Genomic DNA, 13,152 nt, shown 5'->3' with positions numbered 1-13,152 from the left:
GCCAAAATCAAGAGTTGGACACTTAACTGACTGAGCCACCCAGGCACCCTAACTTTTGCTTATCTTTATTTCCTAATTTCTCTACAAAGAACTTGTCCCTCTTGTAAATAAAAACTATTAATAAAAATATCTCCACACCCTAACCTCTATGATAAATGGACTCTTCAGCCAAAACACAGAATGATACTACAAACCACAGAGAGTGATTTGACTGAGAGATAAGAAAATCTACTTTGTGGTTGAAAATGATGAATTTTAGAAAGGGAAGAGACAGGGGCGCCTGGGTGGCTCAGTCGGTTAATTGTCCGACTTCGGCTCAGGTCATGATCTCGCGGTCTGTGGGCTCGAGCCCCGCGTCGGGCTCTGTGCTGACAGCTCAGAGCCTGGAGCCTGTTTCAGATTCTATGCCTCCCTCTTCCTCTGACCCTCCCCTGTTCATGCTCTCTCTCTCTCTCTGTCTCAAAAATAAATAAATGTTAAAAAAAAAAAAAAAATTAAAAAAAAAAAAAAAAAAAAAAAAGAAAGGGAAGAGACAGGAGGAAGCCTGGAGGCCTCTCTCTGGCTTTCTCCCATCACTGACTGTCTCTGCAATATGCAAGCTTTCCTCCAACAGGCTTTTCAGTGTTGTATTTAAATCCCGTAGTCATAGAGTGTCTCATCTCCCTACATGCATCCCTCAGCTGCTCTAGTTTCTACAGGGAACCTGTGTCTGGGAACTGTGGAAGTAATTCTTGCTACTGAGTTCTGAAAGGGATGAAGCAAGCAGAAAGATATTTGTGGGCCTGAGTCCCCTGTGGTAAGACCATACATCTCGTCTCACAAGAGAAATCAACACTGAGGGTACTTTGTTGTACTCACTGTAAATACTGGTACCTAAACCAGGAGCTGAAATAGTGAACATACCCTATACAAATTGCCAATTAGCATCTATCGGAAAGACTTCCTTGAAAGGAAGTATTTTAATATAGAGAGTGGCAGAGAATCCCATCTCCATGTTCATTTTCATTTTCTCCTCCAAATTTAAGATTTCAGTAGAGGAAGTACAAAGTGGTACACTTGGTGTCAGAAGTCATGGGTTGTAGTCTTGCCCTTATGCCTTCAATAGCAGTGGCCCTCAGTGAATTATTTTGCTCCAAAACTTGTTTTCCCCTCTGGGGAATGGGAATGGGAATTCCTTACAGTATTACAAGACTCGATTAAGAGCATACGTGTGGGGCACCTAGGTGGCTCAGTCAGTTGAGTGTCTGACTTCTGATTTCAGCTCAGGTCGTGATCCCAGGGATGTGGAATCAAGTCCTATGTCAAGCTCCATACTGAGCGTGGAGGCTGCTTAAGATTCTCTCTCTCTTTCTCCCTCTCTCTCTCCCTCCGTCCTTCTCCTCTGCTCATGCTCTCTCTAAAATTAAAAAAAAAAAAAAAAGAAAACAAAAAGTTCTGTCTTCATGGAGTTTATACTTATAGAATATACTTAAAATTACATACTTAAAAAAAGAGCATATGTGAAAGTGCTTTGCACACTATTCAATAAAATGCCATTATTGTGAAACTTTTGAAAGATGAACTAAATTTTAATTTATGACTGTGACTAACAGTTCTTTCACTGTTATTTGGAGAGTCTACTATGTGCAAGATAATGTCACTGAACGAGACTCAAAGACAAATGAGGCAACGTCCTTATTCTCAATAGTAGGTTGGCTACTGATCTAAAAGTCTGGCAAAAGTCAGTGAAAGCATTCTTTTAGAATCAATTGGGATATAGAATCTACAAAAAAGAGTACCATATGGTTTATTTTTAATTGTAAATTGTATGCTACACATCCCTTACATTAGTAACATTTACAATTCACTTATAACCATATACATATGCATTTTTCCTGAGAAATTCAGTTTGAGACTCTTGGGCATATCCCATATGCACATCTGCAATGTGACTTTGTCATTCCCTCATCAAGAGGTAGAGTCTGTCTCTCCAGCCTTGAATCCGGATGAGTCCTGCAACTACTTTAAGCAACAGAACACAGAGGAGGTGAGGTTGTGCTAGTCTGGGATGTAGCCCTTGACTGGTTTGGCATCTTTTGTCTCCTTCTTCCTGGAAGTCAGCTGCCATGTAAAAAAAAAAAATGTGACCACTCTCAGGAGACCATACTGTGAGAAAGCCAAGGTACAGGAAGAGGCCAGGGAGGATGGGGTGCCATGTGGGTGCCTACAGAGGCCAAGGAGCAACAAGGCACAGATGCGACAGTGAGGGAGCCATCTTGGAAGTGGCGAGCAAAATAAGATGGTTAAGTCACTAAACAGTTGATAACCCGAACACTATCTCATCTTACAAATGATAAAATGATAAAATGGCCTTGAGAGATAGGGTGACTTGCTAGATATCGAACGGATTTTAAAGGGCAAAGATGGGGCTCATACGTAGGCCTTCTTACTTCAAGTCCCGCAGTCTTTCCAATGAAATGAGCATCAGAGCCTAAGTCATCCAGATAATTGCCTCAGATCTCTATGCTGTGTGGGCTGGTTTGTAATTAGGAATAATGAGTCAGTTATAGGCAATGAATATGATGTGAAATTCTAGGGACTGATTATTTGGAAATATGTTATCAGCAAGACAGGACTACAGTCAATTAAAGAAATGCAATACTCCTTTCAAAAATTCACTGCAGGACTAACACAATTATATTCCAAGAATTGCTTCCTCTTACTATTTAAAGAAGGTTATGAGAGGAAAAGAGTGATTAAAGATGCTTTGTGTTCAGAAAATACAAGTACAATAATCTTAACTCCCTTCTATGCAAATGAGGCCAGAGTTTAGGCCTAATGACTTCTCCCATAAATGTAAATGGGACTGATTGTGTAGAAAGATACAGGATAAAAGAGCTAGGCTGCTGTAGTGAGATTGGAGCCTGAATGGTGCTGAGCTGGGCCCAACACTGGTAAGTCACTGAGCCAAAACCAGGTATTTCTAAGATTGGAACAAAACAAACCCCAGAAGATAGCACTGAGAGCAAATACACAGCATTTTTTGGTACCATGAGAATAATAGAGAGGAAAGAAGACACAAAAATGACTGAAATGAAGTTTAAAATTGACTAGTGATGACCAGCGATGGAAGGTCTGCTTAATCTCTTCCAGTCAGCTCCGGGGTCATCCTGGCCAGGAGCATCAGGTAATTTTTGAAAATATGGGCCCTGCTGCCTTCTCAAATAGCATGAGCAGTGAAGCCAGGATTAACTAGAGCTCCCATCATTTGATGTCTTCTGCTTATTTCTTTGGTAAAAATCTGATGCGGAACAAGGAGGGAATTTCTTGACTACTCATCAAGCTCGATGCTATGCAGAGGTAAGTGTACTCTTCTTTGCTGCCAGGACAACCAGGAACAGGCCAAGAATATCTCGGCAGAGAATCAAAATCTCAGTCTTTCCTGTGACCTGTTTAGACAGTGCATTCCTGGAAGGGTAGTATGTTCATCTTTATGTCCCCGTTATCTAGGACAGTTCTATTTTATTCTCTTATTTTATTATTTTAAGGTTATTTATTTATTTTAAGAGAGAGAGAAAAAGAGAGAGCCCTGTCAGTGCAGAGCCCTATATGGGGGCAAACTCACGAACCACGGGATCATGACCTTAGCAGAAAACAAGAGTCAGATGCTTAACCAACTGAGCCGCCCAGATGCCCCTTTCTTCTTCTTTTTAAGTTTATTTATTTATTTTGAGAGAGAGAAAGCATGTGAGCAGGGTGAGGCAGAGAGAGAAGGAAAGAGAATCCCAAGCAGGCTCCTCACTGTCAGCACAGAGTCCGTGGCAGGGTTCAATCTCACAAACCATGAGATCATGACCTGAGCCAAAATCAAAAGTCAGGCGTTTAACCTACTGAGCCACCCATGCACCCCCTAGGACAGTTAATTATTACAAGGGTTTTAATATATAAGTAATTACTGAGTAACTTCTAGGGCAAACCATGTACTATCTGAATTTTCAATTCTCTTTCACTGGATAATTTCATCCATCCATTCATTCACTCATTCATTCATTTATATTTTTTAAGACAGAGACAGAAAGAGAGACTCTCAAGCAGACTCCATACTCAGCACAGAGCCTGACACAGGGCTCAATCCCACAACCCTGGGATCATGACCAAGAGTCCAACACTCAACTGACTGTGCCACCTAGGTGCCCCTTCACTGGATAATTTTCAACTAGACTGTAAACTGAGGTTTCAAAGCATAATGAAAACATCACCAATGGGGAACAAAGCTTAGATTATCAAGCCTGCCCATGACTGTAACACTGGTAAGCGCTACCATTTATTGATGAGCTAGAACTTCATGAATACATTACCTAATTCTCAAGATGGATATAATTGGCTCTACAAGTAAGGAAACTCCAGTTAAATGATTTAGCCAAGGTCAAACATCTCCCAAGTGGCCAAGTCAGAAATCAAACCCTTAAAAGCCCAGCTCTAAAGCCTGTCCTCTCCTCTGTACCATGGAGCTTCACAGCCTACCCCAGGGAGATGGCAACTGTCAGGTTAACCTTGATCTTCAGGCCAAGTTGATGGCCTTCTCTGGCTCTGCCTATTCTGTCATCTTAAGGCTCATTTATCCACTACAGATAGACATCATCTGTATCTTTATGTTTGTGTATCTGTTTCTAGTGCTGTACTCAAGTACATATATTTTAAAATTGAAAATTGTATTTTATTTTTTAAAATTTTTTAAAATGTTTATTTATTTTTGAGAGAGAGAGAGAGAGAGCGAGAGAGAGAGAGACAGGGAGAGAGAAAATGAGTAGGGGAGGGACACAGAGAGAGGGAGACACAGAATCTGAAGCAGACTTCAGGTTCTGAGCTGTCAGCACAGAACGTGACACAGGAGCTCAAACTCACAAGCTGTGAGATCATGACCTGAGCTGAAGTCGGACACTTAACCGACTGAGCCACCCAGGTGCCCTGAAAGTTGTATTTTAAAGGTGAATTAAGCTCAAATTCACAATTAATAAGGCATTTCTCCCACCACTTCTCTTTCCCAATTTGAGCAATTTAATAAGGCTACCGGATTTATGAGATTCTCTACAGCATTCTCAACAGTGTTTTCACAGAATGAGATTTGATTGGTTATTGACTGCCTCCCGATCCCTTCTCTCTACACACTTGAACTTCAAAGATTTTTTTAAATGCAAAGTCGTATCTTAGTGGGGCCAAGAAATAGTAGGAGGAAAAGAGACAGAAGGATGGCCCCTTTGGGAGGCAGGAAGTCCAGTGTTTATTTTGAGAGCAGAGGTGGAAATACTTGATTCCAATATTTGTTTTTCTTTAAATGGGATTTATAGTTCAAAAGTGAAAAAGTAAAACTCTTTTTTACCATGAAAGTTAAATTACAGATTATTATACCTAACTGGTATAAAATACATTACTTATAGAATAAAATATATACTCGTTGAATAAAATACATGATCTTTAACCTATCATTATATATCATGAAGAGTTTTATTTTAAGGTAAAAAGCAACACAAATCCAGAAATGCTTGTTACAATAATGATGTTTAGCATGTATTATTTTCATTCTAAGATGACAAACACACTAAGACCATTAATAGTATCTCTGGGCAATAAGTAACATTTCATTATATTCCTCTTTTAACATGTAGAGAAAATAAATATTTTTTTCAGTGTTAGGTAGGTAGAAAACAATATTTTTAGAAGTTCTTAAAAGTACCATGCACTGATATGCATTATAATTGTTGTTTCTTCTTTTTATATTTTTGAATATTCTGATTTTTGCTGACAAACATGAGTCATTTGTGTATACACAATATACTATACATTAATGGCATTTTAAATTGTTGTGTTTTTCTATCTTCTATCTTTAAAAAGCATGGAACATTTTTTTAATCTAAAAGAAATGATTCTTATTTTTCTTCAAGGAAAAATATTTTACAATATAAATCCAGTTCTAAAAATGCTGTCCTTTAGAGCTTCACAAGTTGTCAGGAGAAATGGGAGAGACAATGTCACAGGAAAAATAATGAGCCTCATATGTGAGGAGGGAGGGGTTCTGGCTGAGCTCTGGGGCTCAGAGTTTGCTCTGCAGGGGAGATGCCAGTCATGTGCCTTTAAAGTGCTCTTGAACAGACACTAGGCCTGCAGAAGAAAAACTGACCAAGTAGATCTCCCCTGCAGCCTAGAAGTCTGGCACAAAAATCTATTTTTGTTTCAACACAAAATTAAAAAGAAAAATCCTCTTATTATAACTAGAGATGAAGGAGTTTAGCCTTCAACAACAGACATGAGTTAGAAATGACTATTTCTAGGGTATGGAAAATTTAATCATTTAGACTCCCGCTGCTTCCACACTTTGTACCTGCTGTGATCTTTACTCATTTCCCGGGCCACTCCCTACCTGCCTTTGTGAAATTCAGCATTTGAATATCAAGCCAGCTGGGAATGGTGGATGTGGCAATTACATTTGTAAAAGATGGCAGCAATAACACCTCCAGCCCACATGTTCTTCTGCAATATGACCTTGCCAATCCCTCATTGAGAGGTAGAGCGAATTCCCCTCGCTCTGAAGCTGGGCTGATCTTATGACCTACTTATAAGTAATAGAATGTGGAGGAATAAGGCTGGGTGTCTTCTAAAGTAGGGTTAGATAAAGCCATACAGCTTTTACCTTGTTCTCTTGGGCCACTGGCTCTGGAAAAAGCCAGCTACCGTGTAATAAGTGTGACAAGTCTGAGGCCACTATGCAGAAGAGGCCATGTGTAGGTGCTTTGGTGGATAGCCTCAACTGAGCCCAGCTTCTGAGCCATCCTCTCTAAGATAACAGACATGTAAAGAAGCCATCCGGGACCCTCCAGAGCAACGTATCTGTCAGTTAAGAAACACTGAGTAACCAGAGTCAACCTCATGAAAAGCAGAAGAATTGCCTAGCTGAGTCCTGACTAAATCCCCAACCCACAAAATCTGTCAGATGGAATAACATAGTTGTGATTTTCAGTCACTAAGTTTTGGGAAGTTTACTGCACAGAAATGGTGACTGGAGCAGGGACAACTGAGAGTCATTAAATAAGAGGTGAGTGACCAAAAGCCCACAACTAGGGGAGGAGAATGTAAGAAAACTTATACAACAGTGTACACAATTTCTTTCATTTTTTTAAAGATTTTTTTTAAAAGTTTATTTTTTTTAGTACTCTCTACACCCAACATGGGGCTTGAACTCATGACCCTGAGATCAAGAGAAGCAAGCTCAGGGCACCTGGGTGGCTCAGTTAGTTAAACGTCTGACTCCAGCCCAGGTCATGATCTCACAGTTTGTGAGTTCAAGCCCTGCATCGGGCTCCACGTTGACAGGGCAAAGCCTGCTCGGGATTCTCTCTCTTTCTGCCCTCTTGCTGCCCGTTCTGTGTGCATTCTCTCTCTCTCTCAAAATAAATAAAAAACTTAAAAAAAAAAGTTACATGCTCTTCTGACTGAGCCAGACAGGCACCTCTATACTATTCTTACAAAACGACATACCTTGACTAGCGCTTCTACTGAAAAACCAAGTAAAATGCTGTATATAACATTAAAAAATTATCTTAAGTGTACTAATTAACTGGTAAGAAAGTAAAAAATACTTTGATGGAAAATAATAAATGAAGATGAAGTGCAGAGAAATGGGGTAAGCAGAGCACTGAAATTGGCTTTGACCTTGAGGGCATTTGCTATGTGGTGACTCCAAGCTGTCATCTTCATAGCTTAGTGAGATACTGAAGACCAGAGACAAAACCTGCCCAAGGTGGAAAGTCTAATACATGATCCTCCTGCCATAGAGAGGGGCCCTTATGGTATAGCCTCAGTGAAGGCTATGCTAGAATGTCTGATCCCAGAGAACCGCACAGAAAGTGTCATGCTGATGCTTAGTGGGTGAGGGAGAATGAAATCTATCCTAAATATATGAATCCATAAGTAGCCCTCACATGGGTTTACAGTGTGAATTCATTGAACTAAGGTGGTCTAAAACAACTCACCTTTATGTTAAAATAATATTGGATAAAATAGTCTTTACAACAGAAAGCATTTCTTGAATAGAGTCTCATAATAAAGGCTTCATCAGGAAAATGTAATTATTCTAAACATATATATCTATTAACACAATCTCGGAATATAGGAAGTAAAATTGATAGAATTATAAAGAGAAGGGAAGATCCATATATGTATTGGGAGAGGTAACGTATTCCTCTCTTGGTATAGGATAGACCAGGCAGACAAAAAAAAAAAGTAAGGATAAAAAAGCCAAGGATACAGAAATCTGAATGAGACCAACAAGATTTAGTTTTAGACATATTTTAAATGCCATACCCCCAAACTGAACACACACAGTTTTCAAGGATAAATGGAACATTTTATAATTACTGACCATATACTTTTAAAATCCCAGTATTTAAGGCCACACCTCAGACCAATTCAATCAGGATCTTTGGAGGTGGGTCCCAGGGATCAGCATTCTTATAGCTCCTCTGGGTGAGTGTAATGTGTAACCAAGGTTGGGAACCACTGACATACAGCGCCATATATAGCTTTCAGTGCTTATATCAGAAAAAAAGGAAAGAAGAACGTTAATGATTTAGAGTCCATCTTAAGGTAGAAAAGAACAGCCAAATAAAGGCAAGAAACTTAGAAGAAAGAAGATCAAAGAGCAAACAGCAACATAGAAAACATACTAGAGATGATCTACTCTACAGAGTTAAAGGCGTATCTTATCTCTTCTAAAGACATCAGTTCTAGGTAAATGAAGAACTTAAATGTGAAAAGCAAAACTATACATGTTTTAGAAAACAGTATAGCAGAATACATTTTGGATTTTGGTATGGGAAGAATTTTTTCAAAGAAACAAAATCACAAGCCATAAAGAAAAAGTGGATAAATTCACTGTATTAAAGGTAAGAATCTCTTTTGTCAAAACATACCATAAAGAGAATACAATGTTATAAGTCGGGAGAAGATAAATATGTATTTGCAATATAGATAACTGAAATATAGGAAGAACTCCTATGAATCAACAAGAAATTGATAACCCAAAAGAAAATAGACAAAAGACAGGCACAAAAGTAGAATCCGTATGCAGAATAGGTATGAAAATATGCTCAACCTCATTAGTAATTAATGAGAGGCAAAGTATAAGTGCAATGAGATATTATTTCATAACTACTAGGTTGTCAAGTAAAAAAAAAAAAACAAAAAAGGAACAAAAAGACTGACCATCACATGTTGGCAAGAACACAGAACTACGGGAAGTTTTAACCTTTGCTGGTGGGAGGGTGAACCAGAGCAATTATTTTGGAAAGCTATTGCCACTGCCTAATTTAGCCGAACATTCCTACATTCTAGGACCCAGCAATCCCATTGTAAGGAATATATGCAAGAAAAAAGTCCAGGATCCGTGCCCCTGAAGATGATATACGAATTTTCATAGTATATAGCTTGCGAATGTAAAATCTAGAAACTAAGTAATCAACAACTAAATGGATAATTACTTTGTGACTGATACATATGACAAAGTATTATATTTCAGTGAAAAAGAAAAATGATGGCCTAGTGCGTTAACCCAGATTCTTTGGTGTTGACTGAATGATGCAACACCCAGAAGTACAGCATATGACGTACTTAGCCTCCAAAACTGGCAAAACTAACAAATATACAGCTATTGTTTAGAGGTATAAATAAGGTGGTTAAACTCCTAAAAAGGACAGAAAGGAAATAATTAAGAAAAAAGTCAGGGTGGTGGCTATTCCTTTTTTTTTTTTTTAATTTTTTAATGTTTATTTATTTTGGGGGTGGGGCATAAAGGGCAGAGAAAGAGGGAGACACAGAACCTGAAGCAGGCTCCAGGCTCTGAGCTGTCAGCACAGAGCCCGACACGGGGCTCGAACCCACAAACTGTGAGATCATGACCTGAGCTGAAGGCAGATGCTCAACCAATTGAGCCATCCAGGTGCCCTGGTGGTTATTCCTTATGGAAGGGAGAGAAATGCAATTGGGAAGGAGCACACAGAGCTCTTTTCAGGTACTAGTAATATTCAGGGATTAATAAAACAGGTCTCTTCCTTTTATTAGTTAAATGGTACATTTGTTTCACACATTCTTCACCATGTGATATAATTCACAACGAAAAAAATAAAAAACCAAAATGCCAGAAGAATGTATACGACCAGAACTGAGATAGGGTTAGGGTTGAGAAAGAAATGTTATCTGTTGTTAACACTCACCCTAAAGACTGCACCTGACCTCAAGCCTCGTGTTTCTTTGTGAGGTGTCAGACAACACATGAGGTCATAAGTGAAGTCTACTGCTGCTGAACAGAGAGGGGAAAGCGCAGGAAGGAAGGCAAATAAAGCAGTGGAAACCACTCAGAATTACATGTGAGGCAGTCAAGGGAAGAGCAAAGGGCTGCTGGTTGAGGGCTGTGATTAGGATAAAACACACTCAATAGTCTTAGCTGTGTTTCACATCAGCCCAAGAGGGGCTCCCAGGGGGAGACATGTTTTTCACACCCCATGACAACTTGCCGGGGACCTGGATGTGAGGAGTAGGCAGTAGGCAAATGGCAGGCTCCCGCTGTCCACACCGTGCTTAATGAGATACCTTCAAGGCTCACCTCGAGGGTGGGAGGGGCTTGCCCCCAAATCTTCCCACCTTTCCCCTTACCCTCTCTCAGGACTCCATGCACTCTGCACTCACAGCACTTGTGTCCATGAGTATACCCTCTGACTAGAACACAAGGCTCTCAAGGCCAGGCATTCTTCTTCTTGGTAACCTAGGGAATAGCACAGGGCTGGACTTTACACAGGGAGCCTTAGGGGTGAGGGCAAGAAACCACAGTAAGTCGTTTACAGGCAATTCTTTGTAACCCACAACCTTGACATTTCCTTCAAGAAACAAGGCACTGATTAGCAGTGAGCTTGACACGGACCTGAGTACCAATCTTCTTCATCCTCTGGTGGCTTCCCTCAACCTGAGTGATTTTACCTGCCTTGGAGAAGCCTCTACCTTTAGGGCGTTCCTCAGCCTGTGCTCTCCATCCCAGCCGCAAGGGTCTCCTCCTTGCCTTTTCTACAAACATACATTCTCCTGCTGCTCCATTGATTATGCCCTACTGTATCAGTTACTGGCCTTTTCTCCTATGTATTCAACCTTTCTTTTTCTTTTGGCCCCTTCTTTGTGGCATAAAAGATTGCTCAGGTATTTCTCGTATATATAAAAGCTTGCAGCCTCCACAATCATCACGGCTCAAGTGATTACCTCCTTCTATGGCTTCTCCTTCACAGCCAAGACTCTTGAGGTTCTATTTTATTTTCCTTTTCTCTACTAGTCAGGCTTCCACCCACCAGACTGCTAAAACGTCCCCTCTAGCCACATGACTAACCACTTGTGACCTGATCTTCTCCTTCCTAGGCTATTGGGCTACGTCTTCTCCTCTTTCCCTACCTCACAGACACTTCTTCTTCATGTTCGACTGCCTCTTCACCAATGTTGGGTCCCTTGGGTGCTATTCTTAGCCTCCCTCTACTCTCTATTCTCATTCCAAACATCCTTCCTTTGTGATCATTTTCCTCCCTCATTTTCATTTCTTCTTATGAGCAGATGATTTCTGATCTATATCTGATACGTGCTTGAATGCAGCAGGTGCTTTACAGAATGAAACCTATTAAAAAGCTTCAGCACGGCATATAATTAAAATACTGAGCTCTAGCATTAAGACTGAATGTGGCATGAGTTTATCTGATACCAAATTTTGCTTAGAGACAAAAATTAGAAATCATTATTTGGGATATTAGGAAAACCCTAAACTGAAGAATTTGAAAACAAAAGGTTAGCAAAATTGTTTGGCTTTGGAACTATATTACTCATAAAATAGTCTTTCTCCATGATGGGACTCACTATACATTTTAAGTTTTTCTGGACTGTGAGCTATGATATAGATTAAGAGTTGGTAAACCATGGCCTGCAGGGGAAATCTGGCCCACCACCTGTTCTTGTAAAAAAAGTTTTATTGGAACACATATACATCCATTCACTTACCTGCTGTCTATGGCTGCTTTCAGACTACGACAGAGCTGAGCTATAGCAACAGAGACTATATGGCCCACAAAGCCTAAAATATTTACTCTCTGGCTGTTTGTAGAAAAAGTGTGTCAGCCTTCATATAGATCAATACCTTTTTCACTATTAACATATCCCTTGAAAATGGTAACTTGTATAAATTATATTTTCTAAGAGTAAGGAAAAATCATGGCTGTGGAACTACCATGCCCTCAATCCAGGTATGAATGCAGGCAGGTTACACGGTAACTAAGAACTCATTTTTTCTAAGACTTAGCTGAAAGAACTCCATTGCTATTCCTAAATGGATCACTTAAGTGGCTCAAATAACTAAAGGCAGAAAACTTTTGAGTTACGTGGTAATATCTAGCCTCCTGGGATGACTGAGTATGTGTGTGTTTGCGGGATGAGGCCACACGGATATTGAAGCTTTGAGAAAAGCAATAAAATCATAAATAAAATCACGGCTAAAACGATGAGGATTTCTTGCCTTGTCTGCAGGTGTTAACCTGGCCCAGGGCTTGTCTGCCCGGCGATCGTAGTCAGGAGACTCGGTGACTTCCACATACTCATTAAACCGCAGGATCCTTCGAGCTTGGAGCTCGGCCACTGTAGGTCTCAGGCTGAGCTGCAGGGGGATAGGGAAAAAAAGGACAAGTTCAGGAGACCATTTACAGCCTCATGGTAGCAAGTTGTCTATAGAGAACTTCAAAGTTATGGTTAAACAAGGTCACTTTCAGATATCCAAAAGAGAAAAAAAAAGGCAGCAGCATCTTGGGAGTTTCTAATGAGAACCAGAAAGCAGTGTGCCCTAATTCTGAAACTATAAAAATCATCATTGTTAGATAGGTCACAGGCGTTGGCAGCCATCTGCGTTATGCTATTTTCCCCAACTTGCCTGGCATTGCGATAAAGGCACCTGTCATCCCTGACACAAGGAACACGAAGCCACGCAGACACAATAGCAATCCAGATATAGGATGGCTGGCTTGGAGACTGAATCATCCAGACAAAAGCACTGTAACTTTTCGAAATGAGATCTCTGTTCCTATTATATTAAACCTCTATATTCAG

At 40.1% G+C, this 13,152-nt stretch overlaps 1 protein-coding gene across 6 annotated transcripts in view; it reads right to left on the bottom strand.

Annotated features, from left to right (window-relative positions):
- The window catches only part of PHACTR2 (phosphatase and actin regulator 2), a 129,730-nt gene that overhangs the window by 14,953 nt on the left and 101,625 nt on the right, over nt 1-13,152 (bottom strand). For all 6 annotated transcript variants that reach the window (XM_042987248.1, XM_042987249.1, XM_042987252.1 and 3 more), the window contains one exon: nt 12,569-12,706. In XM_042987248.1, coding sequence (XP_042843182.1) covers nt 12,569-12,706 — 138 coding nt within the window. The remainder of the gene's footprint in view (nt 1-12,568; nt 12,707-13,152) is intronic.

This window comes from Panthera tigris, chromosome B2 (genome assembly GCF_018350195.1).
Source record: "Panthera tigris isolate Pti1 chromosome B2, P.tigris_Pti1_mat1.1, whole genome shotgun sequence".
NCBI lineage: Eukaryota > Metazoa > Chordata > Mammalia > Carnivora > Felidae > Panthera > Panthera tigris.
Note: the sequence above shows the minus strand (reverse complement) of the source record. Positions and strands in the feature narration are given on the sequence as shown.